Source organism: Rhinopithecus bieti, unplaced genomic scaffold (assembly GCF_001698545.2).
Source record: "Rhinopithecus bieti isolate Rb0 unplaced genomic scaffold, ASM169854v2 scaffold_31787, whole genome shotgun sequence".
In the NCBI taxonomy this organism is placed as follows: domain Eukaryota; kingdom Metazoa; phylum Chordata; class Mammalia; order Primates; family Cercopithecidae; genus Rhinopithecus; species Rhinopithecus bieti.
The window spans coordinates 3,314,957-3,338,480 of NW_016814655.1; the positions used below are offsets into that span (position 1 = coordinate 3,314,957).

Sequence of the window (23,524 nt, forward strand, 5' to 3'; positions counted from 1 at the left end):
CCCTCAGAACGTTTGCCATCCTCAGGGCCTCCTGGAGAGGCTTTCTGTGGCCAAATATCCCAGGAGACTCCCCCTGGAACTTCAGTTCAATTCAATCTAGAAGGTATTCTGGTGTGTCCCCTTTGGGATATATAGCACAGTGTATCAGGAAAAATTGGAAAGAACACTGAAAATGGATGTAGAAGATCTAGTTTCATTTCATATGAATTGATGGTGGGGCCTTGAATAAGTCATTTGACTTCTCTGAGCTTCAGGGACCATCTCTGTAAAGTGGGGTCACTCACAAGAGAGACTTTGGCTGGACCCACTGTCCACTCCAGGTCTGACAGACCTGAGATCACCTGTTGGCTGTGACCCAAGGTGCAGTGCAGGCTAGTGTTTGATTCTCTGCTGCAAGGCAAGAGCCTGTTTTTCCTAAGAACAAAAATTTACCAAAATATAAAACCCAATCCTGGCATTTCTTCTGGTGCTTCTATGGTATCCGAATCTCTATCCCTGTCTGGGGCAGATGTCCCTCTCACCATCCTTCCTCCTTGCCCCTGCAGTCTTCGGAGTTCCAAATAACATGGCATCCTGCTCATCCACTTTGCACCCTGGACTCAGCACATCCTCCTCAGGTCAGTGTCACCATCTTGAGATGACTTTTCCAGGCTATTTGCATAGAAGTGTTAGGATGCTTCACCCAAGAGCATGAAGGACTTTCTTCTATGCATACTGCAGCCCAGAAGCAGAGGCACAGGGCTGCACAGAGCCTGCCCTCAACCACAGGGAGAACTCAGACCTCAAGGGAAAGGTCTCAGGTGAGGGGACGTGAGCCCACATTGACATGCGTATTCTAAGGTGGTATCTTTCTTTTCTGGAAGAGTTGGAGGATTGTAAATGAAGAGTCTAATGGAATCATAGTGTAGGACATTTTCAGGGTAAAGGCATTGTTAATTTAGAAGGATTTTATTTCAGATCTTTTAAAGAAAAATAGTAATTCATTGAGTAACTGCTTTCAGATCTTTCTATAAATATAGCACATAGTTTGTTGGAGTAACTACATTAGGGTAAATAATGTTACTACTTAGCTTCCAATGCAAACATACAACAATTTTAAAGAAATATTTATTTGCTATGTTTCCACATACATCTTAAAGGCCTATATGTAAATGTTACCAGCCTACATCTTTTCTTTTTAAAGGAGTCTGCCTTCTCCCTGTGATAATGTGACTAATAAATATAATGATGTGGGCCTTGTTTATTTACTTAACTGACAAGTACAAGTTTTGCATTCAGATTTTCAGCACCTTCCTCCAGTTGACTAGAAGCCCACCAAATCCAGAAGACATTGGCTACATGTTTTATTTCTTCTGTCTTTGCTATTTTGCTTTGCAAAGTCCTGATAAAAACCAGGTCCCAAGGGAAGGTGGGCTGATATCAGATCCTTGATCTTGTGCCCCAAATAACAAAGCTGCTGGCCAGCAGGAATAAGCTTCTGCACGTTGTTGAAAACAAACAAACAAGCAATCAAATAAACAAGGAGCCTTTGAAATCATAGTGGAGGTGGGGGAGTTTTATGTGTTTGTGTCAGGAGAAGGAAGAGCTAACTGGAATACTAGGAGTTTGCCAAGTTAGTGCCTCTCAGCACCTGAGGTGTCTGTGTCCACATCCTACGCTTACAGTTCCCACACTGTGCACCAAGGCACCACAGGAAATAGGAACCCCTATGATATTTTTAAATTTTGAGAGATCTGTCAGCAACATCTGTCAGACCCTGTGCAAACTACTGCTTTTAACTTGGATGGACCTAACTACGTGATAAGTAGAACTGTTAGTAATTTTTGGCCTGGGGTAGGTAGGTGGGGGTATTAACAAAATTACTATGTCACAAAGAGTGTGGGAAACGAGGAAGTTTTGGAATCTGTTGGCAAAAGCATTGATCATAAAAGTGGTTTCAGACTCTGGGGGCCATCCTAAGCCAGGGGGCATCCCCCGTGCTCCCTGTACTCACCTGACCTCTGTTGCTTTCACAGTATTTGGCATGCAGAACAATTTGGCCCCCAGCTCGACTACCCTGTCCCATGGCACTACCACAACTTCCACAGGTCAGTAGGCTAGGGTTGGAGCTCAAGGGCTGGGAAGCAACACCTCTTTGCAGCTACAACTCACTGAATTAGGAGACCCAAAATGTCCCTGAAAATCAGTCAACCTTTCCCACCAAAGAAACAATACCTCCTGACCTGAAGATATCAATCTTGATCATTAACTGGTTCAGACATGAGTCAAGCACACAGGGAAGTCTGTCCTGTCAACAGCATCACCTTGTGAGGCATCACTTGTATGTTCCTGTGTCTCTCACAGTCAAACTGTTAGGTTGGTGGTCTCGCCAGCTCACTGCTGTCCTTGACAACCCACTGTCATGGCAAATCAATCATCTGGTTGATTTTATGATGCACCCCCTACAGGTTGCTGCCTCTGTGCAAACCTGGGGGTGGCTGGGGACGTGAAACCTAGGTCAGCCTTTGCCCCCAACTTGCCTGCTACTTAATTGGTGGAGGAAGTCTAACACACATGAGACAATGAGAGGCTCTATAAAGACAATGGGAATAAGTGATAGGCCATGCAGAGCAGGTGTTAAGGGCTGTAGGAGTTCAGGAGAGAAGGAGATGCATGAGGGTCTAGGAGGACTTCCTGGAAGCAGCTAGAAGGATGAGAAGGATTATACCTGAGAACATTCCATCTAAACCCTCATTACTGTCCCCATGACTGGAGAGAGTTGATTCATCATCTGCTTCTCACTGGAGAGGGTCGGGGGCACCTCTCTGCCAGGGGTGACCAGGCTTCTCCTGAGTTGCCTGGAACGACCCTCCCATGCTGACCCAAATTCCTTTCTTGCAGCATATGGGGTGAAGAAAAACATGCCCCAGAGCCCTGTGGCTGTGAACACCGGCGTTTCCACCTCTACTGGTGAGTGCTGCTCCCAGCTGCCGGGGGTCAGGCTGGTGCACAGGGAGGATTATTCTGCAGTAATCCTGCCTGTGTATCCTTCCAATACACATGGTATACTGGAAGAGGAAATAGGACCCATGAGTGGTCTTAGACCTGCAAATGCAACTTGCCCCAAAAGCTTCTTAGATGTTTCCATGAGTGAATAAAGCTGAACATTCCCATAAATGTTCCTATCGGAAGGGGGCAGGAAGCTCCACCCTCCATACCTGCCTAGGGCCAGGCACTTGTGCATTAGCCACTGCCCTTGACTGGAAGCCTTTGGCCCTTACCTATTACATGCAGCTCATGGAGCCCTCAGAAGCTACTGGCACCCTCCCTACTTTCTATAGAATCTATATCAACTTCCTCCACATATTTCAGCACCATGCAGTGAGCTGTTTCCTCCATTGTTCTAATTCTGGTGTGTTGTCTTCCATTCGACAATTCATTTATTGGAAAGCCTTTACTGAGCACCTTCTTTGTGTCAGATGGACACTGTTCTAAGTGCTGACAGTACAGCTGTGAACATGACAGGATAGATTCCTGCCTTCACTAAGCTGATGTCAGTGGTGGAGGCAGACGACAAACACACAAAGTATGCAAGATAATTACAGAAAAGGATACAGATTTTAAGGACAGCAATAAGTGATGTGGTAGAGATAGGAGTGTGTGTATGAGGGTGAAGTGCTTTAGATGGGGTGGTCAGCTAAAGCCTCCCCAAGAAGGCAATGCTTAAGACCTAAAGGATAAAAATGAACCCAAGTTAGTTAAGGAAGAACTTGCCTGACTGGGGGACTTTTACCCATTCAATAAAGATCGTGTAATCACCAGGAAGGGAGGCAGCCCCCATAAACCAGCCATCCAGAGCTTCTGACATTGACCCAAACTCTTGGTGGCCAGGCCCAGCCAGGCATAGAGGGTGTCCTTGGTCCCCAAGATGCTTCATAGTAACCACTGTCAGCAAGAACAGGAGACCCTCATACACACCTAATTTACCTTCCACCCCCCTTCTCTTTCTTCTCCTTCCTCTTGTCTTTTCTCCCCTCTCCCTTCTCCTGGTGCATGTCCTTCCTTCTCACCCATTTTCTTCCTCCCCAGCCTGCACCACAAGTGTGCAGAGTGATGACCTTTTGCACAAGGACTGCAAGTTCCTGATCCTAGAGAAAGACAACACACCTGCCAAGAAGGAGATGGAGCTGCTGATCATGACCAAGGACAGCGGGAAGGTCTTTACGGCCTCCCCCGCCAGCATCGCTGCTAGTGCGTCAGATCCCGTGTGGCTTGGGTTTCAGAAGAAAGGCAAATAGTGTAGGAGAACAAATGTCCTAGCACGGTGGTTTGGGACCCTATGAGTCGTGAAACCACAGCCATCCCGTTCTAATGAAAAGCACCTGTCTGAATAGTATGTTCCAGGGTCTGCCTTCAATGCAGATGAGCTGAGAAAATTCAGGCAAAGAGCTCTCAGAGAGGCATTTGGGTGACAGCAAGCCTAACGGCAAACACAGATTGGGGCAGATGAATCCCAGGAAAGAGGGGCTTTTCTTACCAGTCTAACCTTGACCTTCCCAAGCAGGGTAGTGAGAGGGGGCGGGGGAAACATAGGCCAGAGTTGAGAGGTTGAGAAGAGAATATGCCAGGTTATAATGGGTTCTGTCCACAGCTTCTTTTTCAGAAGACACCCTAAAAAAAGAAAAGCAAGCTGCCTACAATGCTGACTCAGGCCTAAAAGCTGAAGCTAATGGTAAGAACAAATATGGTGATTGTTGTCCACCTTAACTTCAGCCAGGCCACATTTCATTTCATTGTCTTCGGAGACCTTGCTACTCAAAGTGTGGTCCATGGGCCAGCAGCATCAGCCACACCTGGGAGTGTGTTAGAACAGCAGGAGCCCAGCCCTAGCTCAGATCTACTGAGTCAGAAGCTGCAGTTCAACAAGCTTCCCAGGTGATTTGTGTGTGCGTATTATTGGAGCAAAAGCCTGCCTCTGCCACGTCTACGATGGCATCTGTTTTCTCATTTTACTTGTTCTCCATAATCTTCAGAACTAATAGAAAAATGATTTGCAAAGCACTTGTTAGCTTTATTTTTTTTTCTTCCCAAATATCTGCGTTATTTGTCCAATAACCACATTTCTTTATGATGCCCTGTAGGACTCTCCAAATCACTGATTTCATGGAGGTCAGTAAAGGAAGGAAAATGTTAAGTCATAGAACATTTTTAAATAAATGCCAATCAAATCAGTTATCAGTTTAACAAGGTAAGAGATTGAAACCTGACTGTAAGTCTTTTTTTTTTTTTTGAGACAGAGTCTTGCTCTGTCACCCAGGCTGGAGTGCAGTGGTGCGATCTCGGCTCACTGCAAGCTCCACCTCCCAGGTTCACGCCATTCTCCTGCCTCAGCCTCCCGAGCAGCTGGGACTACAGGTGCCAGCCACCACACGCAGCTAATTTTTTGTATTTTTAGTAGAGACAGGGTTTCACCGCGTTAGCCAGGATGGTCTCGACCTCCTGACCTTGTGATCCGCCCGCCTCAGCCTCCCAAAGTGCTGGGATTACAGGCGTGAGCCAACGCGCCCGGCCCAACTGTAAGTCTTTAAAGTTAGCAGTTCCTGACATTTTAGGGGTAGGTCTAGGGCTGTGGAGTCAAAAGATCCTTTTCAGAATCTGATGAAAGGTATGAACAAATTGCCCAGTAAATTCTACACATGCCCACAAACACTCAACATTCTTACTTTATTTTTTTTTTTCTTGAGAAGGAGTCTCACTCTGTTGCCCAGGCTGGAGTGCAATGGTGTGATCTCAGCTCACTGCAACTTCTCCCTCCTGGGTTCAAACGATTCTTCTGCTTCAGCCTCCCAAGTAGCTGGGACTACAGGCATGTGCCACCACACCCAGCTAATATTTTTGTATTTTTAGTAGAGATGGGGTTTCACTATGTTGGCCAGGCTGGTCTCGAACTTCTGACCTCGTGATATGTCCGCCTCGGCCTCTCAAAGTCCTGGGATTACAGGCGTGAGCCACTGTGCCCAGCCAAACACTCAACTTTCAAATAGCATCACGGACTGAGGAACAATCCTCCTCCAAGCTCATCCTTCTCATTCCCAATTCCTTCCACCCCAGGTCAGGAACTTGTGTTCAGAGTCCCTTAACCAAGAAATCAGAGTCATTTCTCACAACCACACTTATTGTTTGAATGCAAGTGGCACCCATAACTTGGTGTTCCAAAAATGTTTTGAGGTGTAAAGGTTTAAGGTCATAAGAGAATTAAAACATGGTACTTTCTCCCACCATTAATTGTTTGCCAAGCCATGTCTTCATGGATGTAATTATCACAAACATCAGATTAGTGAGGACTGAGCTGCTGGATGTTCCTGCACGTCATTGAAAGCACGTTTATTAAGAAAGTAAAGGAGGCAGAGCAGCCAGCTCCTCCAGTTTAAAAACTCAGGTCAAAACCTGTTTGTCCTTTCAGGAGACCTGAAGACTGTGTCCACAAAGGGCAAGACCACCACTGCAGGTAGGTGAGAACCACGAACCCTGCAGTGACAGGATCCAATGGGGCTGCCTGTGGCTAATGGACCAGATGACAGCCCCTCGCCTGGAAGCAGTGCACAGAAGCCACCAGACTCTAAAGAGTTTCCCTAAAGGCTCAGAAGGGAGCAGGATGGGGGTCAGGGGAGTGGCAGGCTGTGGGTCAGAGGTGGCAGCAGAAGGAGCTTAGCTCAGGAGATGAAGCTAACAGGCTCTCCGCCCCCAGCTGCCCCTAATTAACACTTGCTAATTAGGTTGTCTCCTAACACAACAGTGGGACTGTGTCTTTACACAGCAGCTCAAGAAGAGACTAAGCCATGCACGCCTCCAGCCCCTTAGCGTTTCCTCATTTCCTTCCACCGCCTTTTGATAGAAGCAGGTCAGCTCTTACCACCCCATTTTAGAGAACTAAAAACACTTTTCATTACAAAAAAACATTGTTTTAATTCACTGGGCACCCCTGAAGAGCTGAGTATAATTCTAGGCGCTGTGAGGATTAAAGAAAGCACTGTGTGAACTGAGGCACGGAGATGGGAACGCTTTAGGTTTGTGTCCAGTCAGATGCAGATCAATGCTATATTCAAAATAAAGATGTTTAAGCTTCATGCTGTGCTGCTAACTCCTCTACTATTTTGCGTGCCTTGTCCCCTTTCATTCAACAACCTTCCCAGGAAGTAGGCAATCCTTTAACCCCATGTTATAAAAACAGAAACAAAGGTGAAGTGACCTTCTCAGGGTCACACAGCTGAAGCCAGGATTGCCAGACTTCTGGTCAGCACCAGCCAGGCCCTGTGCTCAGTCCAGGAGCCAGCCCTGTCCCATGTTGAACAGCACAGGAACTTCAAAGCCCCCAGTCACAGTCACTCAGGTCAGAAAGTCACCAAAAGTCAGAGAATCTGGAGGGAAAAGGCAGGAGCCGCCTGCATTTGCTTCATTTTCTCTGACTCTTCCACAGGTATCCACAGCTACGGCAGCGGTGGTGTTGGTGGCAGTGGAGGAGGTGGCAATGTTGGTGGTGCTGGCGGTGGCCCTTGGGGAGCGGCGCCAGCCTGGTGCCCCTGCGGCTCCTGCTGCAGCTGGTGGAAGTGGCTGCTGGGCCTGCTGCTCACCTGGCTGCTCCTCCTGGGGCTGCTCTTCGGCCTCATTGCTCTGGGTATGTGGCAAAGGCAGCAGGGCAGCCTGTATGGTAGGAGGCAGGCCGGCCCCACTGCCGGTCAGAAGGGCAGGAATCTGTGAGTGGGCCCATGTGTTAGGGGGCGAGGGGACCTGAATGCATTGGTGCAGACCCTTGTTACCGCAGATGAGGAATCTGAGGCCCCAGGAGGTACCTGGCCAAGGACATGCTGCCACTTAGTGGTGGAGCTGAATTTGGATGCAGCACCTGATGCCCAGCCGCACCCTCGCTGCACCTGTAGGCCCTGCTCTAAGCACCTGGCTGCCCATAGTAACAAGGTCAGGATTTTCCTAGTCTTTTTTATTTTTGCTGTTTCCAAGCAGCCATATCTATTTCTTTTCTTTTTTTTCTTTCTTTCTTTCTTTCTTTCTGTTTTTTTTTTTTTTTTTTTTTTTTGGAGACATAGTCTTGCTCTGTCCCCCAGGCTGGAGTACAGTGGTACAATCTTGGCTCACTGCAACCTCCACCTCCCGAGTTCAAGTGGATTCTCCTGCCTCAGCCTCTCGAGTAGCTGGGACTACAGGCGCATTCCACCATGCCTGGCTAATTTTTTGTATTTTTAGTAGAGATGGGGTTTCAATGTGTTAGCCAGGATTGTCTCAATCTCCTGACCTCGTGATCTGGCCCCCTCGGCCTCCCAAAGTGCTGGAATTACAGGCCTGAGCCACCGTGCCCGGCCAGCCATATCTATTTCTATCAGCGCTCATACCACCTCACAGGGAGAGTGAGGACAAGCTTTGCCACCCAGCTCATATGAGAAGACTGACTCCCAGGCCAGGTTTCTTTAAGGCTCTGTTGTGATGCTGAGCAGCTAATCCTGCTGGTGGCCACGGCAGACTGTCTCTGCATGAGTATTCTAGCATGAAGAAGCCACCACAGGCCCCAGTCCCTTGTGTCAGGCCCCCCACAAGGAGCGAGTGTGTGAAAGGTGAAGGACCAGGCCCTCAGTGATACAATCTGTGTCTGTTTGTTGCAGCCGAGGAGGTGAGGAAGCTGAAGGCTCGTGTGGACGAGCTGGAGAGGTTCAGGAGCAGCATGCTGTCTGACGAGAAACTGGAGAGAAGCAGCAAGGCCCGCCTCCAGGGCATGGCACCCACGGTGGGAGCAGACCTGGACAAAATTGGGCTGAACAGCAACAACCAGGAGGTGCTCTGGATGTTCGTGAGAAACAAGCTAATGACGGAACAGGAAAATGGTGAGAGCATCGCCGGGCACAGGGCCAGCTCCCCTGAGTCCCTTTCTTCTTTGCATGTATGTGGTATGTGGGCATGTGCTGTGGGCACCATCATCGAGCCCACTCTCAGCCTCTCTCCTCCTCCGATCCTCTCAATAGCCCTGAGAGGTAGGTGGGACCAAGACTGTGGTCCCACTTCACTCCTGGGAAAACTGAGTTCTGGAAAGAAGAATTGCCCAAGATTACCGGACTAGCCAAATTTAGAGTCTGATCTCTAGTCTTTGCTTCAGTTTCTTCTTCCCATACCATGATCCCCTTATTGTGTGTGTGTGACGGACAGGAGGTGTGAAGCTGACTCAGGATTTGCTTTCCCTTGCAGGAAATCTCCGAGGAAGCCCTGGCCCTAAAGGTATTGCCATGGATTGAACCTTGTCTCTGATTCATTTCCTGCAGTTGGAAGCGAGTTTTCTGGGTGGATTAGAAACCTTTTTCTTTGTTTTAAATGGGAGGATGAAGAGCTGAATGATCTTATGGTATCTGTTGGTTCTTTGTTCTAAATGGGAGGATGAAGAGTTGAATGATCTTATGGTATCTGTTGAGAGGGTTGAGATTTGGTTTTAGAGTCAGAATATCTTAGATAAGGAAGCATCTAAGAGAAGCCCAGCAATGAGCCCAAGTGACATAGACTGGGACTGGGAGGGACTCACTCACCTTGAAATACAGTTTACTCTGCCATACAAGGCAGAGTATGGCCTTTGGGTTCTTGCCCTGTCTCACAGTTTTCGTATCTTTCTGGTTTCAGGTGACATGGGAAGTCCAGGACCTAAAGGTAATTATAACATGGGCATTTTTACCTTAAATATTAGCAAGTGTTAATTGTTTCAAACAATCAGCAAGTGTCAGAAAACCCACCTTGCACTCCAAGAAGTAATTTGACAACAGATGGGACAGGTGTGTGAGGAGGAGAGGTTTCCAATCCCAGGGACCTTTGGTTGGACACAGAGCAGCTCTCCTTGGTCCAGCTGACCGGAGTTGGACAGCTTCCATGTGCACAGGAATCTCCAAAAGAATTTGGGCCCCATTCCCCGAGCCTCTGACTCAGGGGGTATGGATGTGGGCAGGAGTCTTTATCTTAGTCACCCTCAGTGATTCTGCAGCCAGAAGAATACTGAGCACCACGTTCAAGATGATAGGATCCCACCTCTCTCGAGCTCCCCCCTCACTTCCTAGGCAACCCCAGTCCAGGGAGTCAGCTCCTCCACTTTGGAGCCCTCGAGTCTCTTTTTTCCCTTCAGATCCTTGCCACCCACACCTTCGCATATACCTGGGTCATTGTCCCAGCGCTCCTTCCCCAAGGCTCCAGCCTGCACTCCCTTCCTGACCATGTTAGGGATGGGGACTGATGCTGCCAGAGTGCCCGAACCTGCAGTTGTCAGATAAAATACAGGACTCCCAGTTAACTTTGCAGATAAACAACAAATAATTTTTCACTATAACTTGTCCCAAATATTTAATGGGACATACTTATAACTAAAAATATGTGTTGTTTATCTGCAATTCAAATGTAACTGGACATCTGCATTTTTATTTGCTAAGTTTGGCAATCCTACCCGAATCCCACTAGTGACTTCTCTGGGGAATTGGGCACAGTCCTCTGGCTGACCACTCTCTCTTTTGCCTTTGTTCCTGCAGGAGATCGAGGGTTCCCTGGGACTCCAGGTATGTACTCTCCACCTCCAGCGCTGCTGGTGTTGCAGCTGCTCAGTCCTAGCTGATGGCTTCTCGGAGGAAAACAGGGGCTGAGATACCCTTGTGTGTCCACAGGTATTCCTGGGCCCTTGGGCCACCCAGGTCCAGAAGGACCAAAAGGTCAAAAAGGCAGCGTGGGTAAGAAACACATTTTTCTTTATTCATTTATTCCTCATTCTTTCATTCATTTAATAAACATTCATTAAGTGCCTGCTGTATGCGAGGCCCTGTTTTAGGCTCTGGAGAGACATCAGTGAACCAAACAGAGAAACCCTGCTGTTGTGGAGCTGAGATTTGGGTTGGGGAAAAAGACAGTAACCGTGAAAAATAGTGAAGTCTGTAGCAGGTTGGGATGATGAATGACACGGGAAAGAAGAGCCTGGAGGGATTTTGCAAATGAGAGCTGGGGAGGGTAATTTTACACAGGGAAGTCAGGGAAGGCCTCTCTGAGAGGCCGCCATTTGAGCAAAGATTTGAAGGGCAAGAAGGAGCCAGGCAGGAGAGATCTAGGGAAAACATTCCAGGCAGAGGGAGCAGCCAAGGCCAAGGCCCCAGGGCAATTTTCAAGGAGCATCAGGGAGGAGGAGACATCTGAGCTGGAAAGTCCAAAGGGATGGGCCGAGAGGAGGCAGGCTGTGTGGGGCCTCAGAGGCCAGTATAGGGACTTCGGCTTTGACTCTGGGTGAGTTGAGAAGCCATGTGCAGGTTTGGGGCAGAGGTAGAACATGATCTACTCACATTTTCAAAGAGCCACTCTGGCTTCCAGGTTGAGCCAAGGCTATGGGGTCCAGGAGAGAAACAGGGAGGCCAGGGAAGGGCTCCAGGCAAGTGTCTGCAGTGGAAGGCTGCCTGTGGAGCCCTTAGCTGGGGCACGGGATCCTAACTTGGAGGCTGGCCATCCTTGTCTTTAGGAGATCCTGGCATGGAAGGCCCCATGGGCCAGAGAGGGCGAGAAGGCCCCATGGGACCTCGTGGTGAGCCAGGGCCTCCTGGGTCTGGAGAGAAAGGGGAAAGAGGTAAGAGGCAATTCCTTCCCCGGCAGAGTTAGCTAGGCCTGTGCTTCCTTCTCTCTGTCAACACCCGTCCCTCCTTCATTCTGTCTCTCTCTCCCTCCTTCCTTCATTTACTGAGCGCTCACCCTGAATCAGGGTCTGTGCTAGGCCCTGCGGAGACGTTCGGCATGGGCTGGGCTGCAGGGCCAGTCCTAGGGCTGAGGACCCATCTGACATCCCTGGAATTCACAGGGAAAGTGGTCATAGGAGCAGTAGACTTCCCAGAGTTGGGTGGTAAGGAGGGTGAGGAATCAGGCCAAGGTGGAGCTCAGGGGGCAGGGCAGAGCAGAGTTCATTGTAAGATGGAGTAGTGCACAGACCTTTGAGCCTCTCTGTAGGGAAAAGAAAGAGAGATCAGACACTGTGTCTATGCAGAAAGGGAAAACATAAGAAATTCCATTTTGATCTGTACCTTAAACAATTGCTTTGCTGAGATGTTGTTAATTTGTAACTTTGCCCCAGCCACTTTGCCCCAGCCACTTTGCCCCAACCTTGAGCTCACAAAAAAACATGTGTTGTATGGAATCAAGATTTAAGGGATCTAGGGCTGTGCAGGACATAACTTGTTAACAAAATGTTTACAAGCAGTATGCTTAGTAAAAGTCATCGCCATTCTCTAGTCTCAATAAACCAGGGGCACAATGCACTGCGAAAAGCCGCAGGGACCTCTGCCCTGGAAAGCTGAGTATTGTCCAAGGTTTCTCCCCATGTGATAGTCTGAAATATGGCCTCGTGGGATGAGAAAGACCTGACCATCCCCCAGCCCGACAGCTGTAAAGGGTCTGTGCTGAGGTGGGTTAGTAAAAGAGGAAAGCCTCTTGCAGTTGAGATAGAGGAAGGCCACTGTCTGCTGCCTGCCCCTTGGAACTGAATGTCTCGGTATAAAACCCGATTGTACATGTGTTCAGTTCTGAGACAGGAGAAAACCGCCCTACGGCAGGAGGCGAGCCATGTTGGCAGCAATGCTGCTTTGTTATTCTTTACTCCACTGAGATGTTTGGGCGGAGAGAAACATAAATCTGGCCTACGTGCACATCCAGGCATAGTACCTCCCCTGGAACTTAATTATGACATAGATTCTTTTGCTCACATGTTTTTTTGCTGACCTTCTCCTTATTATCACCCTGCTCTCCTACTGCACTCCTCTTGCTGAGATAATGAAAATAATCATCAATAAAAACTGAGAAAACTGAGAGACCGGTGCCAGTGCAGGTCCTTGGTATGCTGAGTGCCGGTCTCTTGGGCCCACTGTTGTTTCTCTATACTTTGTTTCTGTGTCTTATTTCTTTTCTCAGTCTCTCGTCCCACCTGATGAGATATACCCACAGGTGTGGAGGTGCAGGCCACCCCTTCACCTCTCCTGGCTGGAAGGAGGCCAGGAGGGAGGTAGGGAAGGCCCCAGATGTAGGATCAGTGCTGGAGGGACTGGGGAAAGTGTTGCAATTCCATCCTTAACTATTAGACTGCTTTTGTCAGGGGAAACCAAGACAGATACCAGAAATCCTCTTAATGCTAACAGACTGTGAGCAGGAAGTTTTATTTTCAGTTTTACTTTCTCTTTAAAATATTGCTGAACCAGACAATAAAATTTATTGAGTGCCTACTAGGTGCCAGACTCCATAGACTATGAAGTATCTGGGGGTAGGAACTGGAGGAGTTTTGCTGATAAGTGGCCTCACTGGGGCACCAATTGAATCCAAGACCACTAGCAGGGTGGGAAGCATCCCCTCCAAATGACAGTGCCAGGGTAGGGGACAGCCACACTGGGGCTTCTTCTAAAGTGTTCATCCCTCCATCTCTCCTCAGGGGCTGCTGGTGAACCAGGTCCTCACGGCCCACCTGGTGTCCCAGGTTCTGTGGGTCCCAAAGGTAAGTCCAGTGTGCAGGGAGGACTGTTTCCCAGAGGAGAAGGCACATTCAGGATGGATCACAGAGAAGAGGCCCTGGGACCCCAGACAGCCCTAACCGCCTGCCCCAGGCCTATGCAGGGGTGGTGGGTGAGTCCAAAGAGCATCCCCCAAAAAAGCAGTCCCTGGAGAGTCAAGACTGGCGCTGTAAGTTTAGCCCCATAATGGGCTTGGGGCCATGTTTCCATCTCTTTTCAGTGGCCTCATTATGTGATCCCTAAGCAGGTCGATGGATCATTCAGGAAATCAGAAATTAGACCATTTCCTTGACTGACTGCAGCCCAGATGCACACATCAAAAGTAACATGTCTGGGCAACCCAGGGAGAATGGGCCCCTTCTCAAAGCCCAAATGTTCTACTGCCCCAGCCCAAATGTTCTACTCTGAGCAGGAAAGAGCAAGGGGTAGTTTGATCCCACCCAGCTGCAGCCCCTTCCCTAAGGAGGACATGCACTGGGGTCACTCCCGGCCTGCAATACATTCACACAGCCCTCACCTGGAAGACAGCATCCCCAACCCCCACCTGCCCTTCACCGGGGCCAGATGTCCCCACCTGTACCTGCCCCTCTGCTGATTGCTGTCTCGTCCTCCTCAGGTTCCAGCGGCTCTCCTGGCCCACAGGGCCCTCCAGGTCAGTGTGCTGCTTCTTGTAAACAGGTTGTATTTCTGGGGCAAAGGTGGCAATGTTAAAGGGAAAACTAAATATTTTTAAAGCCAAAGAAGCAATTATAGAGCAAGCCTCCCAGAGATACAGAATTCAAGTCTGCTTGTGTGTCCTCTGTGGCAGAGGCTGGGCTCCCTGATGTGTCCTGTCCAGATCCCTTCTGACCTGGCTTAGGGCTTGAGACCCTCCAGCAGCCTCAGAAATGGAAGTCCCCACCCTGCCTCCATTTGAGCAAGCACCTGCCTCTGTCTTGTCCCCTGTGGCCACAGAGCTTGTCCTGCTGTCTTGAAAATCTTGAGCTGTGGCCGGTGCCTCTGCCAAGGCTCTACAATGTGTTCTAGTGCCTGTTCATCAGCAGGGGCAAGGAACCTGGGCCAAAAAGACTTACAAAGGACTTGGGAAGGAGTCCATGGAAAGCATCCTTTGACTTTTACTATAGGATGTGTGCATGTGTGTGCCTGTATGTGTGCATGTGTGTGCATACAAGTCTCATCATTCCAAAGCTAGGGATACTCATCTGTGTGCATGGTTTCTTCTGCTGAGCAGGTCCTGTAGGTCTCCAAGGACTCCGAGGTGAAGTGGGACTTCCTGGTGTCAAAGGTAAGCTGGAGGGAGGCCTGGGGGGACAGTGAGGATCTGATGGACACAACCCACAGCCTATGTAGGCTGACAAGTGCAAGAGGGGAAGGAGAAGTCAGGATTGGGGGAGCCTGTCTTCAGAGACAGACATTGCCCCTTCCTGGTTGTCCCCTGTAGGGCATTTTACACCAAGGTGTCCATTTCCTTTTTAGGTGACAAAGGACCGATGGGACCACCAGGACCCAAAGGTATGCCACTCACTGCTGCTCGGTCATTACCAGGGCCTGCCTCACTCCTGGGAGCCCAGATGGGACCCTCACTGCAGGGTCTGAGGGTGCACAGGACCTGGACCAAGATCTCATTCTCATCCAAACTCTCAGGGAAACTGGGGCACAAAGAAGGGAAACAAAGCACTAATGTCACATTGAATTCTGGGGTGGTGAATGGTTCTCGGGGTGGTGAAGACACAGCATTCCAAGGCATCTGACCTCTTGTGTCCATGGCACCGATTTGTGCAGCAGCAGGGGCTGGGGGTTCAGTCTGTGGGGGGAACTGACTCTGCCAAAGATCAGATGTGCGCCTTTGGCTGCATTAATGCTGTGTCCTCACCAACACCCGCTGACAGGAGCTCACAGTACAGCGAGAACTGTCCCACAGCCGGGGCCTGTTACTGGGTGAGGGTGTTTTCCTTGCTCACAGCTGTGGCTTTCTCTGCCTCCCCCTTGTTTGTTTTAGGTGACCAGGGTGAGAAAGGACCTCGAGGCCTCACAGGTCAGTCTGTCATGGGAATCTCCTTTAATCCATCCATGACTTTTGTAAATCCATCAGTCACTAGGTTGGAAAAAATCCAGAAGTAAGAGACCGAATCTGTTTGAAACCCTTCAGGGAACTTGTGATCTAGAAAAAACACAAGATGAGAAAATAAAGCCTGGAATGGAGGATAAGAAGGTATTCAGATGTATAGTCCAAACAGTAAATGTTTGGAGCAAAAAAGAAAGTGTAGGGTTGTCTCTGATAATTTTGGGGAATACAGTTGAGAAAATTAAGCTCTTCCCGTAGCAGCAGAAAGTTTGCACCACTGGTATCCTCTCAACCACTGACCTCCTGCCAACTGGCGTGATTATAAAGGAAATTGATAGTAATAGAGCTGTGACTTAAGGCGTGGTTTTCAGTTTCCAAGGAAATAAGACTCATGTACATGCCCATGGCTCTGATTAGGTGTGGTTTCTGGGTGAGCCCATGCCACTGCCCAGGGGTATCAAGTGGCCCTGACCTTGGAATCAAAGCAGAAGCCACTTCTTTGACCTCTTGGAGGAGGGAGCAGACTACTATTGTTGAAGCATACACAGCTTGCAGGTGTCCAACCAGCTAGTTCTTTGTCCGTTGCAGGCGAGCCTGGCATGAGAGGTTTGCCTGGTGCTGTTGGTGAGCCCGGGGCTAAAGGAGCAATGGGTAAGTGTTCCAAAGGAATGGATTCAGTGAGTTCCCCATTTGAGGGGTCACCACGACCCTGGAGAGATCCGTCTTCTAGAACTGCCTCTCCTGCTCTCTAATCTGCCCACCCCTGGTAGAGTCTCCCTTGACCAGTCATTTCTGTGTCCGGGCATCCTTTCTGGGGCTCAGAGAGCTGCAAGTACCTCTGTTGGGAGAGGCNGAGGAAAGCCTCTTGCAGTTGAGATAGAGGAAGGCCACTGTCTGCTGCCTGCCCCTTGGAACTGAATGTCTCGGTATAAAACCCGATTGTACATGTGTTCAGTTCTGAGACAGGAGAAAAACCGCCCTACGGCAGGAGGCGAGCCATGTTGGCAGCAATGCTGCTTTGTTATTCTTTACTCCACTGAGATGTTTGGGCGGAGAGAAACATAAATCTGGCCTACGTGCACATCCAGGCATAGTACCTCCCCTGGAACTTAATTATGACATAGATTCTTTTGCTCACATGTTTTTTTGCTGACCTTCTCCTTATTATCACCCTGCTCTCCTACTGCACTCCTCTTGCTGAGATAATGAAAATAATCATCAATAAAACTGAGAAAACTGAGAGACCGGTGCCAGTGCAGGTCCTTGGTATGCTGAGTGCCGGTCTCTTGGGCCCACTGTTGTTTCTCTATACTTTGTTTCTGTGTCTTATTTCTTTTCTCAGTCTCTCGTCCCACCTGATGAGATATACCCACAGGTGTGGAGGTGCAGGCCACCCCTTCACCTCTCCTGGCTGGAAGGAGGCCAGGAGGGAGGTAGGGAAGGCCCCAGATGTAGGATCAGTGCTGGAGGGACTGGGGAAAGTGTTGCAATTCCATCCTTAACTATTAGACTGCTTTTGTCAGGGGAAACCAAGACAGATACCAGAAATCCTCTTAATGCTAACAGACTGTGAGCAGGAAGTTTTATTTTCAGTTTTACTTTCTCTTTAAAATATTGCTGAACCAGACAATAAAATTTATTGAGTGCCTACTAGGTGCCAGACTCCATAGACTATGAAGTATCTGGGGTAGGAACTGGAGGAGTTTTGCTGATAAGTGGCCTCACTGGGGCACCAATTGAATCCAAGACCACTAGCAGGGTGGGAAGCATCCCCTCCAAATGACAGTGCCAGGGTAGGGGACAGCCACACTGGGGCTTCTTCTAAAGTGTTCATCCCTCCATCTCTCCTCAGGGGCTGCTGGTGAACCAGGTCCTCACGGCCCACCTGGTGTCCCAGGTTCTGTGGGTCCCAAAGGTAAGTCCAGTGTGCAGGGAGGACTGTTTCCCAGAGGAGAAGGCACATTCAGGATGGATCACAGAGAAGAGGCCCTGGGACCCCAGACAGCCCTAACCGCCTGCCCCAGGCCTATGCAGGGGTGGTGGGTGAGTCCAAAGAGCATCCCCAAAAAAGCAGTCCCTGGAGAGTCAAGACTGGCGCTGTAAGTTTAGCCCCATAATGGGCTTGGGGCCATGTTTCCATCTCTTTTCAGTGGCCTCATTATGTGATCCCTAAGCAGGTCGATGGATCATTCAGGAAATCAGAAATTAGACCATTTCCTTGACTGACTGCAGCCCAGATGCACACATCAAAAGTAACATGTCTGGGCAACCCAGGGAGAATGGGCCCCTTCTCAAAGCCCAAATGTTCTACTGCCCCAGCCCAAATGTTCTACTCTGAGCAGGAAAGAGCAAGGGGTAGTTTGATCCCACCCAGCTGCAGCCCCTTCCCTAAGGAGGACATGCACTGGGGTCACTCCCGGCCTGCAATACATTCACACAGCCCTCACCTGGAAGACAGCATCCCCAACCCCACCTGCCCTTCACCGGGGCCAGATGTCCCCACCTGTACCTGCCCCTCTGCTGATTGCTGTCTCGTCCTCCTCAGGTTCCAGCGGCTCTCCTGGCCCACAGGGCCCTCCAGGTCAGTGTGCTGCTTCTTGTAAACAGGTTGTATTTCTGGGGCAAAGGTGGCAATGTTAAAGGGAAAACTAAATATTTTAAAGCCAAAGAAGCAATTATAGAGCAAGCCTCCCAGAGATACAGAATTCAAGTCTGCTTGTGTGTCCTCTGTGGCAGAGGCTGGGCTCCCTGATGTGTCCTGTCCAGATCCCTTCTGACCTGGCTTAGGGCTTGAGACCCTCCAGCAGCCTCAGAAATGGAAGTCCCCACCCTGCCTCCATTTGAGCAAGCACCTGCCTCTGTCTTGTCCCCTGTGGCCACAGAGCTTGTCCTGCTGTCTTGAAAATCTTGAGCTGTGGCCGGTGCCTCTGCCAAGGCTCTACAATGTGTTCTAGTGCCTGTTCATCAGCAGGGGCAAGGAACCTGGGCCAAAAGACTTACAAAGGACTTGGGAAGGAGTCCATGGAAAGCATCCTTTGACTTTTACTATAGGATGTGTGCATGTGTGTGCCTGTATGTGTGCATGTGTGTGCATACAAGTCTCATCATTCCAAAGCTAGGGATACTCATCTGTGTGCATGGTTTCTTCTGCTGAGCAGGTCCTGTAGGTCTCCAAGGACTCCGAGGTGAAGTGGGACTTCCTGGTGTCAAAGGTAAGCTGGAGGGAGGCCTGGGGGGACAGTGAGGATCTGATGGACACAACCCACAGCCTATGTAGGCTGACAAGTGCAAGAGGGGAAGGAGAAGTCAGGATTGGGGAGCCTGTCTTCAGAGACAGACATTGCCCCTTCCTGGTTGTCCCCTGTAGGGCATTTTACACCAAGGTGTCCATTTCCTTTTAGGTGACAAAGGACCGATGGGACCACCAGGACCCAAAGGTATGCCACTCACTGCTGCTCGGTCATTACCAGGGCCTGCCTCACTCCTGGGAGCCCAGATGGGACCCTCACTGCAGGGTCTGAGGGTGCACAGGACCTGGACCAAGATCTCATTCTCATCCAAACTCTCAGGGAAACTGGGGCACAAAGAAGGGAAACAAAGCACTAATGTCACATTGAATTCTGGGGTGGTGAATGGTTCTCGGGGTGGTGAAGACACAGCATTCCAAGGCATCTGACCTCTTGTGTCCATGGCACCGATTTGTGCAGCAGCAGGGGCTGGGGTTCAGTCTGTGGGGGGAACTGACTCTGCCAAAGATCAGATGTGCGCCTTTGGCTGCATTAATGCTGTGTCCTCACCAACACCCGCTGACAGGAGCTCACAGTACAGCGAGAACTGTCCCACAGCCGGGGCCTGTTACTGGGTGAGGGTGTTTTCCTTGCTCACAGCTGTGGCTTTCTCTGCCTCCCCTTGTTTGTTTTAGGTGACCAGGGTGAGAAAGGACCTCGAGGCCTCACAGGTCAGTCTGTCATGGGAATCTCCTTTAATCCATCCATGACTTTTGTAAATCCATCAGTCACTAGGTTGGAAAAAATCCAGAAGTAAGAGACCGAATCTGTTTGAAACCCTTCAGGGAACTTGTGATCTAGAAAAAACACAAGATGAGAAAATAAAGCCTGGAATGGAGGATAAGAAGGTATTCAGATGTATAGTCCAAACAGTAAATGTTTGGAGCAAAAAAGAAAGTGTAGGGTTGTCTCTGATAATTTTGGGGAATACAGTTGAGAAAATTAAGCTCTTCCCGTAGCAGCAGAAAGTTTGCACCACTGGTATCCTCTCAACCACTGACCTCCTGCCAACTGGCGTGATTATAAAGGAAATTGATAGTAATAGAGCTGTGACTTAAGGCGTGGTTTTCAGTTTCCAAGGAAATAAGACTCATGTACATGCCCATGGCTCTGATTAGGTGTGGTTTCTGGGTGAGCCCATGCCACTGCCCAGGGGTATCAAGTGGCCCTGACCTTGGAATCAAAGCAGAAGCCACTTCTTTGACCTCTTGGAGGAGGGAGCAGACTACTATTGTTGAAGCATACACAGCTTGCAGGTGTCCAACCAGCTAGTTCTTTGTCCGTTGCAGGCGAGCCTGGCATGAGAGGTTTGCCTGGTGCTGTTGGTGAGCCCGGGGCTAAAGGAGCAATGGGTAAGTGTTCCAAAGGAATGGATTCAGTGAGTTCCCCATTTGAGGGGTCACCACGACCCTGGAGAGATCCGTCTTCTAGAACTGCCTCTCCTGCTCTCTAATCTGCCCACCCCTGGTAGAGTCTCCCTTGACCAGTCATTTCTGTGTCCGGGCATCCTTTCTGGGGCTCAGAGAGCTGCAAGTACCTCTGTTGGGAGAGGCCTTGCAGCTGCCTGTGAGCTCCCCACTCCCCTGGGGAAGATAGTGTTGAAGTGCTTAGGAACCTCAAGTGCTCCAGGAATCCCAGGGCTAGTCTCATGGCCAAATCCAGGTTTTTACCCTTTTACTCATCTGAGGTGCCTGTCAGCCTGGCTGCAGAAACTGACCAAGAATCTCAGAGGTAGCTGGGTGCAGTGATTCACGCCTGGAATCCCAGGGACTCAGGATGATCGCTTGAACCCAGGAGTTGGAGGCTCAGTGAGCTATGATTACATTATTGTGCTACAGTCTGGGTGACAGAGCAAGAATCCATTTCTAAAAAAAAAGGCCAGTGTTGAGGATCAAACCCAAGAAGGGTTTAAACCTCACCTGTGGAGATGAATCATCTGCACGCTCGTTCAGTTACCCAGCTGTTAGTGCTGACACTGCTAGGCAAGTGAGATGCTTTACCTCCCTCAAGGGTAGATAAGACTTGCACGAGGTGACAAGTGTCATGCGAGGTACAGAGTGCTGTGAGGATACAGTCAAAGGAGAGATTTTTTTCCAACAGGAAGGATGGAGGAGGAGGCATTTCAAGTGGTCCCAAAAGTTAGAAAGATTTTAATCATGACCAGTTTGGAAAATTCCATGCAGGGATGACGGCATGAGCAGGGAAAGACAAAGAAATGGGAAAGAGCAAGATATGGTCCCAGAAGGCCACCGTTTTGGAGAGAGGTTACAATAAATAATGCCTAGAGCAGAGGAGACAAGAACGTGGAGGACCTTTACTTCTAGGCCCTCGAGTAAATACGACAAGCATTGAGCATCAAGCCTCTTGAGATGCAATGGGAAGGCACCGAACAATTCTCAACAGGAAAAGAGACAATTGCTGGTTTAGGAGAAGGGGCAGGGAGAGTACTGTATCCAGAGAGTGTGACAGACAAGGCTGTCCCGTGGCTGATGGCTGTGTGGGCTGCTGGGAGACAATGTGCTTCAAGGACACTGGGACAGGAGAGGGAGGAATCGCAGAAATCACTCCAGGAGCAACTGAGAGACCTTGCTTCTACTTTACCAGGTCCTGCTGGCCCAGACGGACACCAAGGCCCAAGAGGTTGGTCACTGATCTGCTGCCCCAGCCTCACTCCCATCACAGCCCATGTTCCAGCATGCAGCCCTCAGTCCCCTTAACCATAGCGCAGAGGAGCGTACAGCATGTGGAAGTGTGCAGTGTCCAGTTCTGTTCCCCTTCTCCTTCCCACCTGCCAGCAAGTCCATTAGGAAAACTCTCAGAAACTATCAGCTCAGATGTGATGACCAGTTTAGCTTTCCTAAATGTAAACACTTCCACGTTGGCCATTCTCTCTGTAGGTGAACAAGGTCTTACAGGGATGCCTGGAATCCGTGGCCCACCAGGACCTTCTGGAGACCCAGGAAAGCCAGGTAACAGAGCCAGAAGAGGGAGCCATGACCCTGCTTAGTGTGTGTGTGCTTCGTGTGTGCAGATGTAGGCAAGTGTGTGCGTGTGTATGCACAGGTGTGCAGGTTGTGAAGGAAGGGGTGTATATGTGCATGGTTGTGTGTGTGTTCTTGCAGGTGTGCACAAATGCACCCATGTGTGCCTTATCCCGTTTTCCTCCAGCAGCTCGGCAGGGAACTGCCGTAGTGTTAGGTTGTTTTGTGTGCCGTGGCCGTAGGCCCTGGCACCTCTGGGTAACTAAGTCTGGCAATTCAGAAGAGTGGGATTAACACCTGAATACAAGGAGTTCTAGAAAGGGGCAAGGACACTCTGAAAACTGCAGACTTGAAGGTCACCTCACGATCTTGCTCCTCTGAGCCCTTCCCCTCTTGTCCTCCTCTCCTGGGACTGTACTGGGCCCTCACCAACACCCACCAGGCCGAGGAGGAAGCCATTGTTAGAGTCTCCACCGAGAACAAAGAGCAAACTTCTCAGGGCTGCAGGAAGAACAAATGAAAACCAGCCAAGAAAGTTGTGTGGTCAAGGCGGGTGGGCATTCGTCGGGGGCCTCTGAGAGTATAGGGGCCTCCTCAGTCTCCTTTGGCGGGTGCCCAGACAGGAGCTATAGAGGGGGAACCTGGGGCAGCACTGGGATCTGTGAGTGTTGAGCATTCTGGGTTTGTGGCTGTCCTCAGATTCCAAAAGGGTCTGTGAACCCTAATAGGCTCAGCACCATTGCCTGAGAAAGCAGTGGGTCGCGTCACTGCAAAGCCCAAAGAACTGCTCTCCATCCAGAGCTGAGAGGTCCATGGATGCTGGCTGCCCCGGCAAAAGACATGTCCTTCTGTACCCACTGACCCTTCCACTGCAATGTCCACCGGTTTGTGCAGGTGTGGGTGTGGCTACCAGGGATGGCCTCAACCCTTCAACTGTTCCCTCTTGTGTCTGATTTTCTGCAGGTCTCATAGGACCCCAGGGACCTCAGGGTGAGTCGCTGGATCACTCCTACCTTCTCCTGGGGTAACTGCTTGGGCCAGGGCTTTTCCTGCAGTCACCAGAGTTTCCGCTCCTCTGCCAACTCCCTGGCACACACTCCCTTTCACTGTGAGTCTTGAGAAGCACCTTAGGAAGGAAAAATAGACACAGAACAATCTAGAACACCATTCTAGTAGAAACGAGATTAGATTGTGTACCAATTCTATCTGCCTGTGCCCTGTTCCCCTCAGGTGCAGGAATCTGAGGGGAACCCGAAGCTCATAGCAGAGCTCCTGCTAGCCAGGAGAGCTGTTATTCCAGAGGCCCAAGTTCCCCCACTGGCATGGCAGTGCATGGGCACTCACCCTTGTTCAGGAAAGTCCAGTTTCTCTGGGACAGCCTCAGTGTTAAAGCCTGTCCTGTAGTTGGACCATTGTGCCCCCATATTACTACACCCATCCCCTAATTTCCTGAAAGAAATTAGGCAAAGATTGAAAATGAAATCAGGCAGCAGCCCCCCAGCAGTTGAATGCATAGGTACATGCTTCCAATGCTCTCACAGAGGAGTTCAATAGTTAAAGGCAGGAGGGTGATGCTGCATTGGACACAGGAAACCCAGCCCCTGCCCTGCAGGGGAGAGGGGAGACAGAGGCTGCTCTGCAGGCTCCAGGTGGCTC

The 23,524-nt window shown here is 49.8% G+C and overlaps 1 protein-coding gene across 1 annotated transcript in view; it reads left to right on the plus strand.

The window, feature by feature from the left end:
• The window catches only part of COL17A1 (collagen type XVII alpha 1 chain), a 59,967-nt gene that overhangs the window by 22,162 nt on the left and 14,281 nt on the right, over positions 1–23,524 (plus strand). The window contains exons 11-32 of the mRNA XM_017851821.1: positions 546–617; positions 2,016–2,087; positions 2,881–2,949; positions 4,069–4,230; positions 4,631–4,711; positions 6,443–6,487; positions 7,457–7,654; positions 8,652–8,870; positions 9,229–9,258; positions 9,652–9,678; positions 10,542–10,568; positions 10,674–10,736; positions 11,510–11,614; positions 13,457–13,519; positions 14,152–14,187; positions 14,767–14,820; positions 15,012–15,047; positions 15,535–15,570; positions 16,189–16,251; positions 21,492–21,527; positions 21,785–21,856; positions 22,832–22,858. Coding sequence (XP_017707310.1) covers positions 546–617; positions 2,016–2,087; positions 2,881–2,949; positions 4,069–4,230; positions 4,631–4,711; positions 6,443–6,487; positions 7,457–7,654; positions 8,652–8,870; positions 9,229–9,258; positions 9,652–9,678; positions 10,542–10,568; positions 10,674–10,736; positions 11,510–11,614; positions 13,457–13,519; positions 14,152–14,187; positions 14,767–14,820; positions 15,012–15,047; positions 15,535–15,570; positions 16,189–16,251; positions 21,492–21,527; positions 21,785–21,856; positions 22,832–22,858 — 1,593 coding nt within the window. The remainder of the gene's footprint in view (positions 1–545; positions 618–2,015; positions 2,088–2,880; positions 2,950–4,068; positions 4,231–4,630; positions 4,712–6,442; positions 6,488–7,456; positions 7,655–8,651; positions 8,871–9,228; positions 9,259–9,651; positions 9,679–10,541; positions 10,569–10,673; positions 10,737–11,509; positions 11,615–13,456; positions 13,520–14,151; positions 14,188–14,766; positions 14,821–15,011; positions 15,048–15,534; positions 15,571–16,188; positions 16,252–21,491; positions 21,528–21,784; positions 21,857–22,831; positions 22,859–23,524) is intronic.